The 23,040-nt window shown below is 54.3% G+C and overlaps 1 protein-coding gene across 6 annotated transcripts in view; it reads left to right on the forward strand.

Annotated features, from left to right (window-relative positions):
- Positions 1 to 23,040, forward strand: part of NRG2 (neuregulin 2) — a gene marked incomplete at its 5' end in the record, with an annotated part of 175,791 nt that overhangs the window by 148,972 nt on the left and 3,779 nt on the right. For 2 of the 6 annotated variants that reach the window (XM_081136522.1, XM_081136525.1), the window contains 7 exons: positions 3,718 to 3,838; positions 10,311 to 10,369; positions 15,383 to 15,406; positions 19,146 to 19,248; positions 21,143 to 21,266; positions 21,575 to 21,702; positions 22,583 to 22,810. In XM_081136522.1, the coding sequence (XP_080992648.1) occupies positions 3,718 to 3,838; positions 10,311 to 10,369; positions 15,383 to 15,406; positions 19,146 to 19,248; positions 21,143 to 21,266; positions 21,575 to 21,702; positions 22,583 to 22,810 (787 nt within the window). Of the gene's footprint in view, positions 1 to 3,717; positions 3,839 to 9,864; positions 9,946 to 10,310; positions 10,370 to 15,382; positions 15,407 to 19,145; positions 19,249 to 21,142; positions 21,267 to 21,574; positions 21,703 to 22,582; positions 22,811 to 23,040 lie in introns of all 6 variants that reach the window. The other 4 variants (XM_081136523.1, XM_081136526.1, XM_081136527.1 and 1 more) reach the window with 3 other exon arrangements.

A 23,040-nucleotide genomic window follows, 5' to 3' on the forward strand; every position in this document is an offset into this window, starting at 1 on the left:
TGGGAGGACATCTGTTTTCAGTTCTCTTGGGTATATACCTAGGAGTGGGATGGCTGGGCCACATGATAACTCTATGTTTAGTTTTTTTGAGGAATTGTGTTCCAAAGTGGCAGCACCATTTTACATTCCCACCAGCAATGCTCGATGGTGCCAATGCTCTCCGTCTTCACACCACTTGTCATTGCCCGTCTCTTTCATTATAGCCATCCAAGTGGGCGTGAGGTGGTAGCTCACTGTGGTTTGATTTTCATTTCCCTAATGACCTCCTAGGAATATTTGCATTTAATAGGAAAAAATACTTTAATCTACAGAAAAGCTATATCCTCATCAGCCAGGGTTCAGTGGTAAACGAGACAGACAGGGCCCCTGCCCGAATGGATTTTATATTCTAGTGGAGGGGCTAAGCTTTAAAGAGCTAGTAATTGCACAATTAGTCACTTAATTATGTTAGAATAAGTACTATAAGTACACGTATACAAAGTTAAGAGAAGGTAAGCAGGAGCCTGAGCAGCCTCTCTGAGATACTGTTTTGTTTTTGTTTTTTTTAGTGACTTCAAACAGCATTTATTATCTCTCAGTTTTTGTGGTTCAGACATAGCTTAGCTGATTCCCGCAACTCAGGGCCCCTCACAAAACTTCATTCACAGCATCTGGGCTCAACCTGGGTGTTTGGGGTGGGGATCAGGGGGTTAGGATCCACCTATATAAACTCACTCATATGGCTATTGGCAAACCTCAGGTCCTCACACTCAGTGGACCAGAGATGAGATACTAATATTTTGAAAGTGCTGGGCAGGGAGGCACCTGGCTTGTTAGAGGAGTGGGACTAGGCCAGTGTAGTCCAAATATACTGCAAGAGAGGGACAGGACATGAAGTGGGACAGGTGGGGAGGCCCAGATTAGACATGGGAAAAGTTGGGGGACTCTATTCTGAGTGCACATGGAAGCCATTGGTGGGTTTTGATCATGGAAGTGGTTTATCAATATTTTAAAAACCACTTTGGCAGCTCCGAAGCAAAAAGGTTAGAGATGAAGGCAAGAGTGAAGACAGAAAGACCAGTGAGGAGGCCATTGTGGTTGCGCACGAAAAGGACCATGGCGACCAGGGCTGGGGAGGCAGGAGCGATACGTGGACGGAGCCTCATGAGGAGGTAGAAAGGCAGCCCTTGATGACAGACGACTGGGGAAAACAAAGGAGGAAGAGAATCAGAGATCCCCTCCAGGGCTTGGTTTGTGCCCTGCAGTCACTGGCTGGGCAGATGATTGGCAGCTGAGTTTGGGGCTGCGAGGAGCCATCCCAGTGGAGGTGTAAAGGGAGTAGCCAGATTCTGCAACTTGGAGTCCATATGTCATTATCACTTCTGCAAACACCAGAGAACACAGTGATGAGAGAGTATGGATGTGCTGCCTTGAGAGCCCACATGTGCCAGGACAGCATGAATACACATCTTCGGTGTGGAAATCTCTCTGGCACGAGCCTTCACCACCAGCAGAGTTCCCTGCAATGACTTGGGAAGGCCCTGCTGTCACAGAGGGGTGCCTGAAGGTACTTCTTTCTGAGATAGAAAGGCCTATGTCACTTCCCCCACACCCTCTGTGACTGGCTCCCCCATTGGCCTCCCCTTTTGCCTTGCTGGGGCCCCAGACTAGTCCCCGTGACAACACTGTTCTGGCATCTCAGGCCAGTGCATCCCAGCTGGGACCCTGTCTTCCTTCAGGAGTTGTCCCCTGCCTCCCAAGGCCTCGATGAGCGCAGACATGTATGTGGACAGACCCAAGTATGCAATTTGGTCCCAGCCACCATCCTGGCTGATGTCTGCTGCTCACTCAGAGCAACAATGGGCAGGCTTTGCTGCCCGGGGCTGTAGTGGAAGCCAAGCTGGGCTGGCACATTCAGGACAAGATTTCTCTGGCTTAGCCAAGACTCACAGAGGACCCAGGCCTGTGGTCCACATCAGGTTTGCATTCATCTGCTTATGTCAAACCTCAGTGCTGAAGTGCTCTTCCACAAGGGACTGCGTGGCTGGCAAGAATGCTCAGCCAGGCGTCAGTTCTGCAGCCTTGTCACAGCACAACTGTGACGCTGGACAGGCACTTCCCTGCTCTCTTTCCTCACTCTCCCTTGGCAATGTAACCAAAGGACAGGACAACCTCCAAGGTCATTCCAGCAATGGGATTTTATAACTCACAGGCGTGGCCACCTCAGCTGTTTCTCTTCTCTGTCCCTTTCTCAGTTCCCTGGGTCTCACTGACCCAGAAGTGAGGCAGAGACCAGCAGGAGGCCTCCTCTCCCAGCCAGCATGTGGGTCCCAGCTGGGCCTGGAGTTGAGCGTAGGCAGGAGCCCTGGGCAGGAGCCCTGGGCAGGGGTGGGGCTCAGGATGCCAGACCAGCAGCAGGCACGATGTGGAGGGGAAGGTGGGAGCTGGCCCTGCCCGCTGGGTTTTATCAGCGAGCTCCTCAGACATATACAGAGGCCAAGCTGTGTATACACTCCCAGTCCCCGCGCTCCATCTGTCTCCCTACATGTCTAAACACTGAGGGCGCCTGCCGAGTGCCTGCCCTCCTCCGCCTCCCACCCCCCATTACTGCGGGAGGTGGTAGACACTCAATACCCCTGAGGAGGCAGGACGAGCCAAGGTAGGTAGGTTCACCTCAGGCAGGGCTTCTCTGCTGGGTGAGAGTGAGAGGCCCTCAGAGCCCTGGAGGCTGAGGGGGAGCAGGAACCCATTTCTGGCTGCCCAATCTGGATACACAGCATTAGGGCAATAGCTTACAGATGAAAACTGACATTTAGGGCAAGAATTTTCACTTGAAATCAGCTTTCTGGATGCCATCCCATGGGGAAGCAGAACTTTAGTTATTTTCATGTATCAAATGAAGCTGATGAGTCCGATGTGAAGTCTGGGCCAGTAGCCTTAAAGCCCAGTCTTGTTCTCACCTAGTGTCCACATCCCGGCTGTACCCCAGCCCTCTCCCCAGCCTGTCTCCTCTCCAGCAACTTGAAGCCCAGGCTTTTTAGCCTGGGCTGTCCAAGGCCCAGAGGATCTTCTGGAGGCAACAGCTAACTAAGTGGGGAAGAAGGGGGCTATCTGGTGAGGGAAGATGCGAAGACCCTGAATGCTTATGGAGATGGGCACAGTGGCCTTTATAACACTCCTGGGAGGCTTATCCCCTCCCTACACACACACAAAAGGGGAAGAAATGAAAGTTAGGGTTCTCCCCATATCTCCATAGATCTTAGAAAATGACAGTGTCCAAAAGATACTGTTCCCTTCAAAGCATAGCTTCCCTCTAGCCTCTCTGGGAGCCCAGGCAGTGAGATGGCTATGGATGTTCCCTCCCTGTGACTTTGTTTCCCACAGAACACGTGATGTCTCATCTGCCTGCTGTGGAGCCCCTAGGAATGCAGGCAGGGGGAGGGCAGAGGTGGGCCTTTTTCCAGTTTTTGCCGGCTTCTCACCACCTCCAAAATCGGAAAACCTTCCTGGCCTTTGGAAGTTTGCCCAGAGCAGGAGTGCAGGGTGGTTCTGGGCAGATGGTCAACCTTTGCTTTGTTGGTGACTGAGAGGGACCACCAGACCTTCCCTGCCCAGCCATCCCTGCAGTCTCTGAGCTTTGTGCTTTGAGATGGGCCATGAAGGGCCATGAAGGAGGTGGTTCCTGGGGCACAGAGGTCGTCTCAGTGGGTCACGGGCACATGTCTCTCATACCTCCAGTGAGCACCACTCTGTCATCCTGGTCGGGGCACGCCCGGAAGTGCAACGAGACAGCCAAGTCCTATTGTGTCAATGGAGGCGTCTGCTACTACATCGAGGGCATCAACCAGCTCTCCTGCAAGTAAGTGACCAGTGGGAGCAGGTGTGGGGGCAGAAGCAGGGTGAGAGAGGCCGGGGAAGAGGTGGAGGGCTCTAGGAAAAGTGGGCCTCAAGCCACTAACAAGGGGCCTCCAGTGGGTATAGACAGGGAGGTATTTCCCCCTTCCTGGAATCCAAGGAGATACAGGCTCCAATGGGCTCAGGGCTTCTGCAGTCCCAGTTTTCCAGGCCCCTACCCACCCTGTTTCCCGATGTCTGCCCTTTCACCAGCACCATTCAGGGAGATGGGGAGCCCAGCCTATGACCTGGGCATTGTGTTTGTTCTCTCTCTCTCTTCCCCTCCCCATCTCTCAGCAACTCTCCAAACTTTGTTCTGATGGACATTTCCCAGGTGTGCCTTCCCCAGCAGTGAGGAGCCTGGCAGGTCAGGTAGAGCACAAGTCCCAGAGCCCTTGGTAGCTGAGGGTCTGCTCTTTGAGCCTTGAGGGGAGACGAGGGCTCTGCCCCGGTGCTTGACTCAGGACCCAGCTGCTCTCCCTGCCCAGCAGGACCCTAGTGTCCAGATATGCCCTGGGGGCTGCCTGTACTACTTCAGTCCTTAGACCCTCTCTATGGGGTGAAGGGACCCCAGCAGGGACACCACTGTGGGTATGACCCAATGTGGGAGGTCAGGGTTGAAAAGCTCAAGTTGGGGTGCCTCCCCAAGGGTCAGATCCTACTTTCCAGCCAGGCAGGGCTGCCCCAGCAGGACCTCCTAGGAGCTTATCACCACCTGCTCCACTTACAGGCAGGGCAGGCGGGAGCATGGTATTCAGAGAGGGCTTGTTCAGGCCCAGCCTGACCTTCTGAGCAGCTGGGCCCACAGCACCCCCTTGATGGGTTCTCTGGTAGGCGAAGGAGGAGGAGTGGGGCGTCGTGAGGGTAGCACAGGTTCTGGCTGGATCCCGAGGAGTGAGAGGGAGGGCTCCTTAACAGCTTTGGGTTTTCAAAGCAGCCTAGGATCTGGCAAGGTGCCAAAGCTGCCCCATTCCCATGGCATCTGGGCAAAGGCCACCAGAGTATTGATGGAGATTCAGAGAGAGGTGTTTGCCCTCCCCACAGACAAGGTCAGATTCAGCACTCCTCGGCTCTCTGCTCCCCTCCTGACTACAGCCTTAGCCCAGGACTTTTAAAGACCCCCCCAACACACAAGGCGGTAAAGAGGGGCTCTGCCTCCTTCACACTCTCCCACAGAACTGTCCTAGCTGGGCCTGGGCTGCCAGGCAGGTCTGTGCCTCTCGCCCCAGCTGGCCTTCTTTGCTGGCTTCCTCCCTGGTCCCACCCTTCACCTTGCTGCCATCTCCTTCCCACCTCCCCCATCCTGAATCTCAGGGGATAGTCCCAACAGCAGGTCCCCCAGGGAAGTTCCCAGCCCAGACTCAGCCCTTCATCCTTTTCCTCCTCTGCCTCTAGGAGGCTGCCACATTAGTGCTCCAGACCCTGGGAACATTCTGGCCTTGATAATTCTCTTAGCTCTTGGGAATAGACCTACAGAAATTCAAAGAGTTCTGGAATACCTCACAGAGATGGTCTAGCTTGTGCCCTCCCTGATTGCCCCCCTCCCCAACACACACACACACACACACACACACACATACACACACACACACACACACACATCAGGCTCCCTTAGCCCCTTGGGCCCTAGAACCTTGAAGGGGCCCAGCAATGGCACTGAAGTCAGCCTTGGCTTCCGGCAAGGAAGGTTTCAGCCACCCAGGACAGGTGCCAGGGTTTAGGATGGCCTTGGGGCCCAGGACTCCAGTGCTAGAGAGTTTAGTGTGGGAAAGAGAAGGATGAGCTAATGGGTTCCCAGGGGGTCCCGCCATCAAGGCTGTACCGTTAGGACCCTCTGGGTCCCACCCAGCTCCATCTGAGAGGAATAGAGGGCAGGAGCCTGAGCCATTGTGAAAATAGTGTTCTATTTCCCCTCCCCACCAGGGCAACTGGGTCACTGGGTCACTGCTTAGCACTTGAACTTGGTACCCAGAACCACCACCTCCTCATCTCAGCCTGCCCTGGAACCCACTTCCCTGACTTCCTGAGCCCTCAGGGAAGAGGGGCATCCCTGGCGGGGATTTTGGCCAGGAAAGCAGGTCCTCGGAGCTGTGCTGGAGAAGAACAGGGGGGAGGGGGGCTGGGCAGAGCCCAGAGGCCATTCTGGGGGTGGGTGAGCTGGGAGGGAAGGGGGGCAGGCCTCTTGGGGTTCCTGATGACACCTGAATGGAATAAAAAGGAGAGAACTCAGGAAACGGGACTCACGTCTTACCATTTGTGCTGTTCGTTTACTTTTTATTTTGATTTTTTTGCATTTCCGCTTAGCTTGGATAATGAAACTAGACTGGTCAGTTTCATTCCAGTTTCTATAAAAATCAGTTTTCCTTCCTGGTTTTCTGACACTTGTTGTTGTGTATTGGTTCAGAGCCCTGCAGGGAGTGTTGGAAAGCAGGCGCACTCCACCCCTCCTGTTTTTCTGGAATTCAGAGCCAAAAGAAACAGTGTCACTGATGCTGAATTTTGTTCTTAAAAAGAAAACTTAGGGGGATTTGAAAACGGGGGTCCAAATCAAGGGGACTGTCTCCCGTCCGGGCCGGCAGGGCCTCCGCACTTCCTCTCGCTGCTTTCTCCTCTTCTCTCCGTGTTTTTGTAGAGCACGGTTGGTGCGTGACTCTTGGGGACTGGTTCAGGGGATGATGACAGAACAAGACTCTCTTTCCAGCCCTGTGCACATACCAGCGGCATGCCTCCCCTTCCCATCAGCTCATCCCCCCATTCCTTCTGCTCCCCCCACCCCATTTCCAGGTGACCCCCCCATCCTGTACCCATGTGCCTGCTCATCCTCTCCACATCACCACCCCACCCCTCATGAGGCCCGAGGCCCTCCCCTCCCCCAGTGCCCGGGGCACACCCTCATCCTCCCCCTCCCTCTCCCCTTCCCCCGGGTGAGGGCCACACACATGGCATTATCCCCAGGCTACCAAAAGGAGAAACTGAGGCCTGGGAGGTGGGGTGGGAACGCAGGGAGGCAGAGTCCCAACCTCTCTGTCACCCCAGATGCAGCCCACGGGCTCTCCTCTCTGCCCCTCTCTCACCCCTGCTCTTCTCCAGCCCTGGGCACAGACCTTCCCATAGTCATAGCTGATGACTTGGGGGGAAGGGCTGGGAAGGCTGTTCCCTGCCCCTCCTAATCTGTCCCCTGTGCTCCTGTGCCAGGTCAGACCCTGTTGGAGTGGCAACTACCAGCTAGCCACTCACACTGAGTTCAGAGCCCCTCCTGGGTGATAGGCTGCAGTAGCCTGGACCCTGCTACCTGGTCCTGGGTGCAGGTTAGAAACGCTGTAGGCCCAGCCCCAGAACCTTCTCTAGGGAAACCCCCGCCTCCTAGATGTGGTTCACCCTCAACAAGCAAGGCTAAGGAGAGAACAGGAGTGTCCAGGAGCAAGGAGCCAGTGCCCAAAGAGTAGCATGGGTGCCAGTCCTCCCCGCCCCCCCCAATGCCGTGCCCCTCCCCTGCTGCCTTTTCTTTTGTTCAGCCAGAGGGGAACACACTTTCCCAGGGCAGGAAGGTTAGGACCATATCGCACAACTCCAGGGGCACGTTCGTGTTGTAGACCATGTCCACGGCACCACCTAGAGTCGTGCAACTCAGTGGCCACAAAAGATAAGAGGATACAGCTGGGTTAGTCCAGGCTGGGTGTGGGATCAGGGACACAGGGATGCACTTAGTTATCACTGGTCTCCAAGAGCCACAGGACAGCATCCCTGACTGTCAGCATTGGGAATAAATTTCCCCTTTGTTTCCTCCTGCCCCAGCACTCCCCTCTTGTCACACACACACACACACACACACACACACACACAAGCGCACACACGCGCTTTCCCTGCCTCCAGGAGCTGGGCTAATCTGACACTGGGCACAGTCAAATGTCTCTCTTTCTTGTTCCTTTGTGGATTCCAAGAGTCATTTTGGCAAGTTCCTGGGTCTTTACCCTCCCCCCCCCCCAAAGGTGCTGCTGCTTGGAAAATCACTTCTCCCCCATCAGTCCCCATCCCAAGTGGACATCTGTTTCTGAGAGCTGGGGAAGAAGAGCTGAGCCTGACTGGAGCTGGTTGGGAAGCCTTAGCCTTGGCCTTAGCCTTGGCCTTAGCCTTAGCCTTAGCCTTAGCCTTAGCCTTAGCCTAAGCCTTAGCCAAGACCTCCGTTTTCCTGGGCTGGGATGGTTGAGGAGAAGGGTCAGGGATCAGAAAGGATGTATTGACAAGGTGGGAGCCTGCTCCTCTGAGCCACCCTGTTCAACAGGATGAGCGTTCACCAGTTTCACTTGTAGCCCCCCTCCCACTTTCTCCAGACACATTTCTCAGCCGCCCACCACCGCCCATTGGCCAGGCATCCCTGCACACACACTGCCACCACTGCGGGGACCAGCCTCACGCCTCTCCTGAGGGAGATGATGTCAAGGCCCAGAGAAACTGCTACCTGCTCACTATCACTCCCAATCCTCCAGGCTAGATTGGGGGCACAGGGTTTCCATGAGTGTCTATCACAGCCAGTGGCCACCACCTCCTATAAGCTTAAGAGGCTACTGATGGTTTGTATACACTAGAATGCTAAGAGGTAGAGTACGCTCACCTCTTGATTAATGTTGAACAGTGACCTATTATTGAGAGGGCACTGGTGATGGGCTGACCTAATTTCTTAAGGAAGAAAAGGCAGAGGCAGCATAGACCCATCTCTGAGTAGGGGTTGGGGGTTAGCCTGGCCCTGTCTGTAAGCTTCCCTGAGGTATCTGGCCTTGCTGGGGTTCAGAAGAGAGTACAGGGCTGGGCCTGTCTCCCAGAAATCTGCAAAACAGGACTCACTTGAGGAGAGAGTGGCAGCCAAAGAGCAGAAGGAAGTATACCTGGGGGGAAGGACAAGGTCAGGGAGATGGGAGTGGGTTGTGCTTTGCAGCTATAGAGGAGGCAACATGGGAGAATGAGCCCCTGCCAGAACCAAGTAGGGATAGAAGAGCAAAACGTAGGGCGGAGGCAGGTGTGCCAGGCAGCCAGTAGGCTACTGATGTGGAACAGGCTTCAGGGTCCCCAGGGAGCCTACTCCAGCTCCCATCATAGTTCTTGCCATCTGAGGCCAGGTGCCCTGCCCTGCCCCGGCAGGCCAGCTCTGAGATGCTGGTAATTCCAGCTCTTCTCTAGCCTCACCTGTTCCCCATTAAGCTTTCCCATGTGTATTGCTCTAGGGCAGCCTTCCCCAAACAGTGTTACCCAGGTTCCTTAGAAAAAGACTTCCATGGTCAAATAAATTTGGGACATACTGGAAAGTTCAGCTTTTTCCTCCTACAAAACTTTTCATAGCTTTTCATATGCCAGCGTGCACTGCAGCTCTACAAGGAAGCCTGGGAATGGGTTTCCTAAGCTTATTTGGCCATAGAACTCTCTTCAAGAGAACAGATGAGGTATCTCCAAGGCCCCTTTTGTCATGAGTACACAGTCTGGGAACAGCATTCTGGAGCTCTCCTCTGAGCTTTCTGGGGGCTGTTTCATGGATGTGAAAACCTGCCCAGAGCCCTGGAGAGAACCATTTTCATAGGGCCTAGAAGGAATGGGTCCCCAGAACTTGGTATTCTGGAAGACCCCAGCACCCTGCCTGCTGACTGCCTGGCACCAAGGGGCTATGGTTCTGGTTTCCTGGGGCCCAGGCAGGTCAGAAGGGAAGTCTCGAGGACCGTTAGGACAATTAGACAGTAAGTTCCCAGTTTCCCCACCCTGCTTCCCTGTATCATTCCCTGCCCCACCCCCTCCCCACCACCTACGAAGCCACATCTATTAGAGAGATTTTGAAGGAGCCCTCCGAGCCCACCCCTCCAGCCCTGACTCCAGCCCCTTCTGCGATGAGTGTGCCCCAGCGCCCGACTTGGTTTTCTCATTCATCACTGTGCACTTTGATTTCTAACCTGAGCCTCGCGGATGATGCCAGTTTGTTCTGTGATTTTTCCCCTTTTCCTTCTCCAGATGTCCAAACGGATTCTTCGGACAGAGATGTTTGGAGAAACTGCCTTTGCGATTGTACATGCCAGATCCTAAGCAAAGTATGTTTGAAGATACAAACACGAGTCCCTGCTCCTTAGAAAGCTTCCGGGTGCAGTCCCCCCAATGTAGGGCGCAGGGCCAGGGGTGTTGGTCGTTTTGATCTTTGGCTGTTTGTTTTGTTTCTCTTTTCTGTATTTTGGTTTGTTAGTTCTTTTTGTTTTGTTTTGTTTAGCTTTGTTTTTCATTTTTGGCCTAATCCTCGGGTTTAAAGTTCAGGGCTGCAGGTAAGGGGCATAGTGGCAAGGCCGGTACAAATGGTAACGTTGGCAAGGAACCCAGCTGGCATGGGCAGGAGCCTGTGCCAGGTGCTGCAATGCCTGTGTCTTGCTATCCTGGCTCTCTCTTTCTGGTTTTCTTTCTTTTGGTAGGTGTCCTGTGGGATACACCGGGGACAGGTGTCAGCAGTTCGCAATGGTCAACTTCTCCAGTATGTCTCTTTCTTCTATTTCTTTTCTTCCCTGGTGACTGACAGTCTCCCCCTTTGGGAGGGATGGGGCCTTGTTTAGCAAGACTAGGGGAGGACATGGGTGTCCTGGGCTCCTCTCAGTCCTCAGTGCTGACCAGAAGCCTGTGCGGAGGAGACCCATACGCCCCTGCCACCCCCACCTCCTGCATCGCTGTACTGCTTGGGCGCAGTAACGCCAGATTCTCCCTGCAGCCGGCCAGAGCCCCGCTCAGGCCTCCTCACTGCTTCTGGGGTCAGGCAGCCTGGCCAGCATAGGAAGAAGCATTTGCAGAGCCCTCACCTCTGAAGGCCTGTTTGGGGGTGTCAGGCTGCCTATGGGGCTGTGCAGTGAGTGTGTGCACGTGTGTGCTGGTGTGCTTGAGAGAAACGAGTTCTCGGAAAGCCTGTCTTCCGGTCAGGCCAAAGTTGGTTTGGTTTGGTTTTCAGTGATGGGGGTGTGGAGAAGGGAGGTTGAGGGAGAGCAAGTCCCACAGCAATGGTTTCCATGTTAGCCAGAGGCTGGAGGCATTTATGTGGCTACAGGATGGGGTGGGGGTTGCTGCAGATGCAAAAAGATAGAGGGGCTGAGGAATCGAGAGAGAATTGGTGACCCCCTCCAGGCCCCATCTGGTCTGAGTCCCCACCCAGGTGTTCATGCCCTTCCACTCTTCCACTTCTGAGGCTGGAGCTTTCTGGTGTGCACACACAGTTTGCTGAAAAAAATGTGAGCCCTGTACCCAAAGGATGAGGCGGTAACTGGTTGCATTTGGAGCCGGGAGCAGTTCCCCTCAAGTACCACCAGGTGGAGGTGGCGCAGAGCAAAAAGCCACAGGCAGGCCGTGGACTCTGTTTGGGGCCCAGCGGTCTGTTTGCCTGAAAGGCAGGACATCCTCCTACCATACTAGGCCCCTGCTTGCCCCCTCCCCACCGCCTCCAATCCAGGGAGGACAGCTGGGTCCCATGAGGACTTTGGAACCACAGTGATGGGGCCTGGGCATAGACAGCTAAAGCTTCAGAAGAGGCTGAGGGCAGGACCCTGGAGGCTATTGAGGTAGCCCTTGGAAAAGAGGGATTTGGGTGTTTGGGTCCTCAGGCCACAGCACAAAAGCCTAGAAAATGCTACCCTCTCCCTCCCCTTCTAGGCGCCTGGAAGCCAAGACTTGGAGAGAAAAGTAAAGGCTCTGGGGAGGTAAGGGCTTGTCGGCCCAGATGGTCAACTATCTTAATAAAGTGTGGGAGGCAGTATTCTCCCCAAACTCCTCCAGTTGGAGGTCAGAGAGGAAGGCCTTGGAGAGAAGAGCAGAGCCTGCGGGCAGAGCACGTGGCCCAACAGAATTCTCCAGAGCCCAAGCTCCAGGAAGAATTGCAGAGTCAGATCCAGCCCATTGGAGGACCATAGGTCAGGGGGGCCTCGGGATGGGGCAGAGCAGCCCAGCAGAGGCTGAGGACCATGGGAGAGAGGCAGTGAGAGCCTATTCTTTTTCACCTTTAGGTCCAGAGCCTCCCTGGCTTATGGGACTGTTCTGGACAGGGAGTCCCAGCCCATATTGAATCAGAGCAGCAGAGCCTCCGGAACTCGGCCACTGGCCAAGATTCTCTGCCAGCTGGGCTGCTTCAGCTTTCAGCTTAGATCTGCTGGGAGGGTCAGCAGGGCCCCAGGAGCTCAGAAAAGAGCCTGGAAATGCAGCCCTAGGCCTTCCTGCCTAGTGTTATCAGGATCGCTGCTGTTACCTTGTTAGCTTTGGGTAAAGGATTTATGCTCAACAAGCACTTTTCCAGAGCACTTGACACAGTGCTCTGTCAGAGCATTATTAAAACGGCAGTAGGAGATGCTAGCTTAAGTGTTCAGGCTTTGGATTCAGATAGACCTGAATCAAAATGCCAGCTGTTGAGCTTCCTAGATCTGGGGCCTCACTCAACCTCTCTGCATTTGTTTTCGCATCTGTAAAATGGGGATAGTAACAATTCTGTGGGGGTTGCTGTGAGGATGAAAGGAAGTGATGCATATGAGGGGCTTAGCCGAGAGCCTGTGGCTGTTGGAGTGCAGTTTAGGCAGGGGGGCCAGCATTAGTCCCTGGAAGCTGATCTCCAGCACAGCCTGAGCAGTGTCTGTCTCATCTTCCCTCTCTGCACAGACAGCCTCTAGGCTAGGTTACTTCTCACAGAGGCCACAGAATCAGAGCCTGTGGCCACAACAGCACTTTGAAGCTTCTCCTTCTTCCATGGACAGCCCCCCACTTCCCAAGAGGCAAAATTTGTGCATCTATTTAAACTACCGCCATGTAAAAGAGCACTCACTTGCAGACATATGAACAAACACACAAGCAAACATTCACACAAGTGCAAACACACAGACATGTACACACACATGCACAAACACATGAGCTATGCTCTGGAGCCCACATCATAGCCTCCTTGCCCAGGCCCCTGTGACTGTATCATAGGACATGCCCAGGATGAGCATTTTGCATATTGTCTGTTAAGCCTGGCCCTGTTGGAAGTCCAGCACCGGGTTGCCATGGTTACTGGTCAGTATGAAATTTCTTCTCAATAGGACCTGTCTGTGACTCAGTGGAGCCAAACTTCCTGGCTGAGTGGCCACCAATGAACATGATAAGTGGAAGACAGTTTTCTTTGCCGGGGGCTAGGCTGTGTAGCCGAGGCTCCTTAGAATTCATCCCCAGTGAGAGGGAAGCAGGGCTTCCTTCCTAGTGACTGGTCAACCCCTCAATGACATCATCAGTCCTGTCAGCCACCAATGGTCCATCCTAAACAGTACTGGCCTTTGACTCAAATGGGAGGACAGTCAGGAGGCCCAGAAGCTGCTGTTATAGCTACTACTTGGTTCCTAGAGGAGTGATGCAGAAGAAAACTCCAAAATGGCTTTGGGAACCCTGCTCACTTCCCCAGATGGCATAGATCTAAGATTAGCCAGTCAGGCCTGACGGGAGACCCAATGGACAGGAATAGCCATGGTTTAGCCCCAGGAGACCAGAGACCTGGCCTCCAGTCTCCCTCTGCCTCCTAGTTTGCTATGTGGCCTTAGGAAAGTATTCTAGCACCACTGGGCCCCAGCTGCCTCATCTAATGCAACAATAATAAAGAATGTGGCCCAGGCCAGCTCTATGAACCACAGTCTTCTTAGTCTCCCACATGCTGTGGGCAAGCTAGGCTGTTCTCTCTTAGGAACCATGTCTGGATATCCAAACAGTGTCAGCTCTCTCAAGCTACCTGGAGGGTCCCTGGGGCCACAGGTTTAACTACTCAGGGAAAGTTGTCCCTGAGGACTCTGAGTTTGTCAAGGTTGCACTGTCTACTTAACACAGGGAGAGGAGTGGACTTACTGTGCTTACGGTGACTCCTACTTCAAGCAGCAAGAAAAAGACTGCAAAGAAACCACATTCAAGGTCACTCCCAACCTCACATTTAACGGGGGTGCACAGAAGGGCTTGTGTTTGGAAGGGCTTGTGTCATGCTTCAAGGGTATGGTCTCTGTATGGAACTGGGGGTCAGGGCCCAGGATCCTCGAGCCTCTTTCAGTCAGAGCCATCTTGGTCCCTGGCTCAGAGCCACCCTGCTCTCCTGCCCTTTTCCAATTGCAGAACCCTCTGGAATCCCTATGAGGAAGCAGAAAGAGATCCGGGGGTAGACAAAGCACAGGACTTTCTACTGATGTCCCAGTGCTCTCCTTCCTCTACAGGAAATGAGAACATCAAGACACAAGTTCATCTGCTCCCTGATCTAGCCAAGCTAACTGTGTGCATGTGGGGAGGCCATATACGGGCCCTGCACCTGCGCTGAGGCTCACGTTTCGTGGCCTGCTCACATCTCACCCCTTGCTGTGTGCAGGCACTTCTGGCAGATGAGCAAAGATTATGATTTGCCCACATCCACACAGCAAATTAGGGGTAAAACTGAGCCTCAAGGCCTACAGACAGGAGCTGGCCACTGCATGAGAATGGTAGGTAAGCTTTACAAAAACACTATTGAGATTTCATTGGTTAGGTTGATCCTGAAGCACAGCCAGGTTGCAAACTACACAGAGATGCCATGGTCAGGCCTAACCCCATTTAACAGCTAAAACACTGAGAGCTGATAGACTGGGTATGCTTGTGGTCACTCCCTTAGGCAAGGCCCTCTTACCTAACCCTTGGATGGCATGGGCGTCTACCTCGCAGGGCCTTGAAATCACACATTTGCAAGATGATCCCACTTTAAAGAGTGCAGCTGGCCCACCACTTAAGGGGTACAGGTGTTCCACCTCAGAGTTGCAGTTTGCTTTGCTAAGTTGTGAGGTCAGGCTTGGACCCCGAGGCCCAGCCCCTGTAGGCTTCTAGGGTGTTGGGGATATCAAGTGAAGAAGTGACCTGCAGCCTGGAGCTTCCTCTCCCTACTCCTGATCCCCACAAACCCTCAGTCTACATGCCCAGGTTCCTAGTAGATGGGTAGGCCAGCTGGGCCTGTGGGGGCAGGACAGGGACAAGGGGCCAGTCTGGGAGCCTTACCCTTATTCTGAACAGAAAAGCGAGCTCCATGAATGAGCTCGGGGCTAAGCAAGCTGTTTCCAGGAGGGGCTTGAGAGTGCTGAAGGCCTGGTGTTGGAGCTGGGAAGAATGGGGACTCTTCGGACCCCTGCCCCCACTCACCTTTCCTCCTTGGGGACATATGCCAACTGACTCTTGCACCTCTGCCTCCCACCAGGTACTAACCCCACAGCTCATCTCTAAAGAACCTGCCCTGCCTGCCGATCCTAACATTTCCTCTCTCCACCCCTCTCAGGGGCTCTTGGGGATGGGGTGCCAGGGAAAGGGCTCAGGAAGCTGGGAGGGGACACCACTAACCTGCTTTCACCTCACAGGCTGGCTGCTGGTGTCTGAAGAGTCCTGACCAACGTTTCTCTCTCTCTCTCTCCCGCCCTCCCCCTCCCCCATCTCTCTCTGTATCTCTCCCTCCAACCCTTCCCCTCTCTGACCCTCCTCTCTTCTGCACTGCCAGAGCACCTTGGATTTGAACTAAAGGGTACGGAGCCTTCATTTATCACTAAGTGCTGTCCACAAGCTCCTCTCCACAGCCTCTGACACCATGTGCATAGATGTTTGGCTTCCTTTCCGAAACATGGAAAAAGGATGATTCCAAAATTCTCTCCTGACCCCCTCAAGATATCCAATCATAAACTATTTTGATTTGGGGGAGACAAGAGAAGCTCATGAAGAGCAGGGCACCCTGGGAGTCACAGTTATATGGTAGCTCCCCCTTGCAGGGGGCTGATCACTAGGAGGCCTCCAAGGGGAGGGCCCTCCCGGGCTGCTTGCAGCCCAGTAAGTAGGTTGGACCCTCGGAGAACCCAAGTCCGGAAGCCAGGGCATCTTGGTTTGGAGAGCTGTGCAGAGAGGCAGCACTTTCCCACTTAACTTGAATCCCCCTTCCTTCTCCCATTTCCATCCCCATTGCTTTCCATCCTGCACCAGGCCAGTGGCTGAGAGCACCGTTTGTCTCTGCCCCTGCTCTGGGTCCACCAGGCTTTGCCATCTGCTTGAGGCTGTCACTCCCTCCATGACCTGTCCCCACGATGGCACGCATGTTCCTCTAAGCAAGGGTCTAGGGTGGGCCAGCCTCTGGAGCCTGCCCTCCTGCCCCCTAGTGGAGAATCTCACCTCCCTCCCACTCTTGTTTTCTGGCTCCTGGAAGATACCTCGGATGGGAAGAGACTTTGAGGGGTCGGTCTGTCCAGCTCTCTGGCTTGTGCTGGGAGGCTCCACCCTGCCTCAGGTGTCCAGATGTTTTACAGCAGGAGAGATGGAGGGGCTCAGAAGGGCCAAGGCTTCTGTGGTATCAGACTTCAGATGTGGTGTGGAGCCTACAGCCATGAAAAGGCTGTTCTCGTTGCAGGTTTGAGGAGGCCCCAGTGTCCCCACCACCCAGCCCCTATCAGCTGTCCTCAGTAGAAGCTAGAGCTAAAAGTTTGTGTATGGGAACATGTCTGTCTGTTGACGGTGACAGGGTGGGGAGGAGCGAGGCTGAATCTAGGCAGTGTCTGTGTGGTGGCGGCAGGGTGCACGGGTGCATGTGTGTTGTGGAGGGTGCAAGTGTTTATACCTGTTAGGCCTCTCAGTGCAGGGTGTGAGTACCCGGAGGGGGCAGTGGAATACCTTTGTGTTAAGGGTTGAGCACTGGGCAGTTGGCACTGTGAGGGTGCAGAAGTGATTATGAGCCTATGGAAATGTGTGTCTGGGTCTGTATGTTCCTTCACTCACCAACTCAACGAGCACCTGCTGAGCCCCAGAATTTGCCAGGGTCTGGCGACCTGGCAGAGTCTCTGCCTTCTGGTGCTCAGATTCACAGGGTGAGACAGACAGTAAAACGAACTAGAAAGCTGTCAGGTGGTGGTAAATGCTATCCAGAAAATAAAAGAAGGTAATGGTATAGCGCCTAGCTGGGGTGGGGGCTACTTTAGCTAAGTGGTCAGAGACGGCTTGTCCAATGAGGTGACATTTCGTGACATGAAAAGTAGCCAGCCCTGCAAACAGCTGGGGGAGAGTGTTTGAGGCAGGGCCACAGCAGGCCAGGAGGAGTGGGCTTGTCTCGTTCAGTAGCCAGAAAGACTGCCAGTGACTGGAGCACAGCGGACAGGAGGAAGGGGGCCACAGGTGAGACCCAAGGGGAAAGGTGGAGTCGGGTAATCTGGAGCCTCACAGGCCATGATAAGGCTTTGAGTTGCATTCAAGGTGCAGTGGAAGCCACTGTGAGTTTTTAAACGGGAAGTAAAATGATCTGCCTTATGGTTGTAAGTCAATATGGCTTTTGGCTGGAGAACAGGCTGGGTAGGGGGCAGGTGGGGAGGAGTCAAAGCGGAGAAGCCAATCAGCTGTCCAAGTGAGAGATGGCATCATCGTGGACCGAGCTGGAAGCAGTGGAAATGGTGAGAAGTGGTCAGATCCAGGATCTACTTGGGAGGCAGAGTGGAGAGGCCTTGCTGATGGATCGAGTACCAGGGTAGGCAGGAAGGAAGGGAGTAACCAGGAATGACTTGGGGCCTGAGCACCAGGAAGAGTGGGGCTGCCACTGGAGAGCTGGGAGGAGCAGAGAGCAGGTTTGGAAAGAGGGTGGGGGTCAGCGTTTCTGTTGGTGCATGGCCCTTGGATGTAGGCGGCTGGAGCTCAGGAAGAAGTCAGAGCAGGAGATAGAAATTTGAGAGTCAGCTGCATACAGATGGCATTTAAAGTCTAAGTCTGGGTGAGATCTTGAAGGGAGAGAGGGCAGGTGAAGAAAAGAAAGAAGCCTGAGGGCTCTGGGCCCTTCTGCACCGCAGCCCACATAGAGAGGAGGAAGCAGCAACTGTGACAGAGACGTCAGCCAGAGAAGGGGGAGGCAACCAGGAGAGAGCAGGAGGGGGCCCAGCAGCGGGGTCAGCGAGGGGTTGTCAGTGACCATGACCAGAGTGGTCCCAGAGGAATGACAGAGACAGATATCTGACTGGAGAAGGCTGAGGATGGATGGGGTTGAGAACTGGAGGCAGGAGACAGACCACAGAGCCTGAAATAGGGGTCTGGGACGGAGGGCTGTTTGTTCAAGAGTCCACATGACTGTGTAGGTGGACAAGATTGCACGTGCACATGTGTGTGCGTGTGCACATGTGCTTCTCTGGCTGTGTGTGAAAATGCATCTTTACAGAGAGGGTCTGTCTGTGTATCAGATAGGCACAGTCCTACAGCTTTGTTCCCCCAGGTATTTGCTGACGGGTATACCGTTTCCACAGGAGATGCAGCAAGTCTAAGGGCTTAGGGACATTTCCCAGGGCTCCACCAAGGCACAGGGGTCCAGCCTTCACTTATCCCTGTGCTGGCAGGAGAAGGCCAGCCAGCACGTGTGGGGTCGGGTGGGTGGAGTGTCTAGGCTGTATGCCTTGACTATGGCGGGTACTGTCACCTTTTTCCTTTCCTTCCTACTGCTTTCTCTGTTCTAGAAGGGTAGAGGCCACTCCACCAAGAAGTGGGTGGTGGAGGGGCTAGTTGGGTCTTCTTGAGGGCTTTGAGGCCTACCCTAGCCCGCTCCTCAGAAACGGTGGGCTGTACCTGGAGCACAAGGACTGTCCTGGAGCACAGGGCTGGGTTGCCACTGGTAGGCCTCTCACAGCCAGAGATGGGGAGGGCTGGCATGGGCCAGGGCGACAAGCTGACTGGGCTGCAGGGATAAATGAAGGCCTTTCCCCACGGGCCTTGTCTACTCTGTCCAGCCTCTGGGTAGGATGTCCTGTCACCAGCCCAGAACAAGCCACTCTCCACCTTCTTAGAGAAGCTGCAGCCACAAGCCAGGCCTCGGCCTGGGGTTGCCACATTCACCACCATTAAAATCAGCTCTCCCAGCCCATCAAGGTCCTTTGCAGCCACCAGGCCATAGTGGGACAGGGCAGGGGTGCTGGCCAAGCTGGGTTGCCTTCCTCTATGGCCTTGGGAACTTCACCTCCATCCCCCCATCCCCCTGCATTTTCCACTCACGTGCCCCGGGCAGGGCATGGGGTTTGGGAAGATGAACATGGGCATAGTCATCTGTGCCCAGATCTGTGAGTGGGTGGAGTTTGGGGGAGCAAGAGGCAATCCAGGAGTGGGCAGGAGGGAGGAGACTGCTGGGGAGGGAAGGAGGGAAAGGAGCTGGGCAGGACCTGAGCTGGAGAGAGCCCAAGGCTTTGGGAGCAGGGGGTGTCTCTGCGCCACTCAGGTCCACCTCCTGCCCAGCTCCCTCACATCCCCTGCCTCTGCAGAAGCCGAGGAGCTGTACCAGAAGAGGGTCCTGACTATCACTGGCATCTGCGTGGCTCTGCTTGTTGTGGGCATCGTCTGCGTGGTCGCCTACTGCAAGACCAAGTGAGTGTCAGGCACTCAGGCTGGGGCAGGCCAAGCCAGGGATGGGCCTCACAAAGTCTGCTTTGTGAGGACAGGCTCTCCTCCCCTACCACCCATGGTGCCTTGCCTACCCCGCATACACACACTTCATTTACCCCAGCTGCCCTCTGCAGTTCTTGTGGGGCCAAAGGGCTAGGCGGAGAGGCAGGAACAGAGGATGGGAAAGACGGGCCTCAGAGAACGGAATAGGAATGGTCATGAGCAAGGCACCGCCTGGTCCCACCTGGGAGCAATCCAGGCAAGAACACAAAGAGGGTGGGGTTGGGCACCCCTGAGCAGAGGAAAGGTGGGGACAGAACCTCAGGGCAGGGGGAAGAAAAGGGCAGAAAGGGGTCTGGGCAGTTCCAGTAGAATAGTGTAATCTATAACCTTTTTTTTTTTTTTCTTTTTCTTTTTAAATATCTTTATTGATTTCAGAGAGAATAGTGTAATCTAAAAGACAAATGCAGGAGAGGGTCAACTATGTTCCTGGAGCATAAGCAGGCACTAGCACCCAGCAACCAGACCAGCTAGCGCAAAGGACTGGGGTCAAGATAAAACGGCTGGAACCCAGATGGCACCATAGGGCCCTGAATGCCAAGCTAGGGAGGCTGGGTTTATCCCGCAGGTAATGGGGAGCCAACAAAGGTTGTAGAGTGATATAGTGCAGAAAAATCATTCTTATCTGGAAAGTAAGAGTCTAGGCATAGTCACCATTTGGGGGACTGAGCCCCTAGGTCTTGAATCCTGCTACCCCTACATGGGATCTAAGGCCCTGTCAGCCTTGTGCTGCACTTACTCATTTTCACAAGAAACTTTCATTCAGTGCTTGCTGGACACCAGGCCCTGCACCAGGAACACAGCCAGTGCCCTAAGCATGAGGTCCAGTGTCATGGGATACATTTCAGGGGTACTTAAACGCTACTGGAGGGCTCTGGTTTCCCCAAGGAGGGGCATTTAGGCTGGGCCTAAGAGATGAGCAGGAGTTAGCGGGTGGAGAGGCAGGGAATGTGTTCCTGTTGGATATAATACTGTGTGCAAAGGCCCAGAGGCCAGAGAGCAGGCACAGCGGAGGATCAGAAACAAGCCCTCCAAGGCTGCAGCAAGCTGGGGTGGAAGTGGCCAGTGAGAGGCGGGGCTGGGGAGGGAAAGGGGAACCGAGGGCCAAGGAAGGGTTTTAAACAGGGAGTGACGTGATTAGACCCACTGATTACAAAACAAATGCAATGAGCATTTACTATATACTGAAGTGAAGTCACCCCACAGGCCTCAGCTCCCTGACCACAGCACTGTTTCATTTTCTTCATGACACTTTGCTGAAAGTATCTTATTCATGTTTTTGTTTGTATGTTTATTATCAGCCTCTCCTACTGACCTGCAGGCTCCATGCGGGCAGGGACCATGTCTGTCTCCTTCTCTGCTCCAAAATAGCATCTGGCACATAGTAAAAAGCCCATAAATACCAAATGAATGAATGTGTGAATGAGTGGGCCAGCACTGTGCTTGAATATTTTATCTATTCTTAATCCTCAGAGCTATTTGGGATAAACGATCACCCCATTTTACAGATGAGGAAAGTGAAACATGGAGAGTTTAACTTGCCCAGGATTACACAGCTAGAAAGTAGTGGAGTTCTACTCTCTCAGCAGAGCCAAAGCTCAATACCACTATGCTCAGGTCCTGCTGAATTCAGGCTGGTGGTAATGGTGTAGGGGACAGCTTGGAGGGATGCCTGCTGAGGGCAGCCTGAGCAGAGCAAGAGCAGGAGACTGCCACAGGAGTCCAGGCAGAGAGTAGTTTCCCTGGAGGGGCAGCTAGGGAGTTCATGTGTTGTGTGGGGCGGGGTGCCAGGCTAACCCACCCTTCCCCTACGCAGAAAACAGCGGAAGCAGATGCACAACCACCTCCGGCAGAACATGTGTCCAGCCCATCAGAACCGGAGCCTGGCCAATGGGCCCAGCCACCCCCGGCTGGACCCTGAGGAGATCCAAATGGCAGATGTGAGTGGTATTCCCAGGTCCCCCTCTGGGCCTTGCTGCAGCAGCCAGCCCCTCCCATGCTCAGCCTCGCTTGTTAGCCTAGTCTTGCCTCACCAGGATGACTGCCCTCGCTTGGCCCAATTCTTTGAGGAAAGGTGTGAGGGGTTGATTTTCAGGGACCATTGCTGACCCAACACTGAGTCACTGATCCAGTGGACCAGCCCCCCCACCCCAAATGTGGAGCTCAGTGCCTCACTTCCCCATTCCCACCAGAAAAGAGGGCTGCCTCGGTCACCTGTCACTAACTCCTGCGCAATCCTCTGTTCCAGTATATCTCCAAGAATGTGCCAGCCACAGACCATGTCATCCGAAGGGAAACCGAGACTACCTTCTCCGGGAGCCACTCCTGTTCTCCGTCTCACCATTGCTCCACAGCCACACCCACATCCAGCCACAGGTGGGCACCACCAAGGTCCCTATATGGATGCACAGACTCCTGTACCTGCACCCACAGAGAGTAGGGACACATGCATCACACACCTGCCTGGGCACACACAGAAATCCCCAGCCAGGCTCTGTATTGAGGGTCCCTCTGAGTGGGAGGATGGGGCTGGGGGCTCCAAATCAGAGCCCGCTGCCAAATGTTCATCCAGATGTTAGGGGACCAGATTCCCTTTTCCCTAAATCAGCCCAAAGGAACCCTGGCACTGCTGCACTCCCACCTAACGTTTAGTTTGGTTTGGACCTCATTAGCACCACTTTCTCTGGCATAAAGCGGCAACTCACTCAACTCCCAGAGCTATTTAATACCCTCTCCTGGGTTTGCCCACAAGCCCAGGAAAGGGCATTAAACCCACCTTAGCCTCCTTAATCCACCCTAGCCTCCTTCTGTCCAGAGGTGGGGAGGCCTGTCCACATAAGCACAAAGGCTACACAGCTCAGAAATAACATGATTGGTCCCTTTCTTCCCTGGGGACCAGCATGGCATAGGAAGGCTCCCTGGTACTGGCCACTTGGGCTGCGCTCCTGAGATACGTGGCTAAGGATCATGCGAGGGGAAGAGCTGAGGCTGGGGGGTGGAGGTGGGAGGAATGCAGGGCAGAAAGGAAGAGGCCCATGCATGCTGCAGCTCATCCATCCACAGGGCCCAGCCCTCCTCCCTATGTTGGGGTGGGGCATTTGTGATACTACACATCACCCCCAAGTGGAGAAGGGCAGTGAGCTGAGGGAGCCTGAGATGGAATGAAGAACCAGGGAGGGGGTGGGCCTAGGACTATATCTGCTGTGCTGCCCTGACCCTTCCTGACCCCAGCCTCACCCTCTCCTGGCTTCTTCAGGCATGAGAGTCACACATGGAGCCTGGAACGTTCTGAGAGCCTGACCTCCGACTCCCAGTCGGGCATCATGCTGTCATCTGTGGGCACCAGCAAGTGCAACAGCCCAGCGTGTGTGGAGGCACGAGCACGGCGGGCAGCAGCCTACAGCCTGGAAGAGCAGCGCAGGGCCACAGTGCCACCTTACCATGACTCCATAGACTCCCTGAGGGACTCCCCACACAGTGAGAGGTCAGTTCCTACCCTGTGACCCACCTTGGCCAGAGCTGGCACCACTGACCCAGGACTGACCCTTAGGGCACCTCAGAGACATTCCCAAGAGCCTCATCCCCATTTTTCAGATGCCCAAACAAGATCTCTAAAAGATTCAGTGATCTGCTGAGGGTCATCACCATGCTAATGACAGACTGGGTTACAGCTGGGCTCGTGAATCCTGGTGTAGGTTTTTTTTTTTTATTCCT

The sequence above is a fragment of the Miniopterus schreibersii genome (genome assembly GCF_964146895.1).
Source record: "Miniopterus schreibersii genome assembly, chromosome: 4".
NCBI classification, from domain to species: domain Eukaryota; kingdom Metazoa; phylum Chordata; class Mammalia; order Chiroptera; family Miniopteridae; genus Miniopterus; species Miniopterus schreibersii.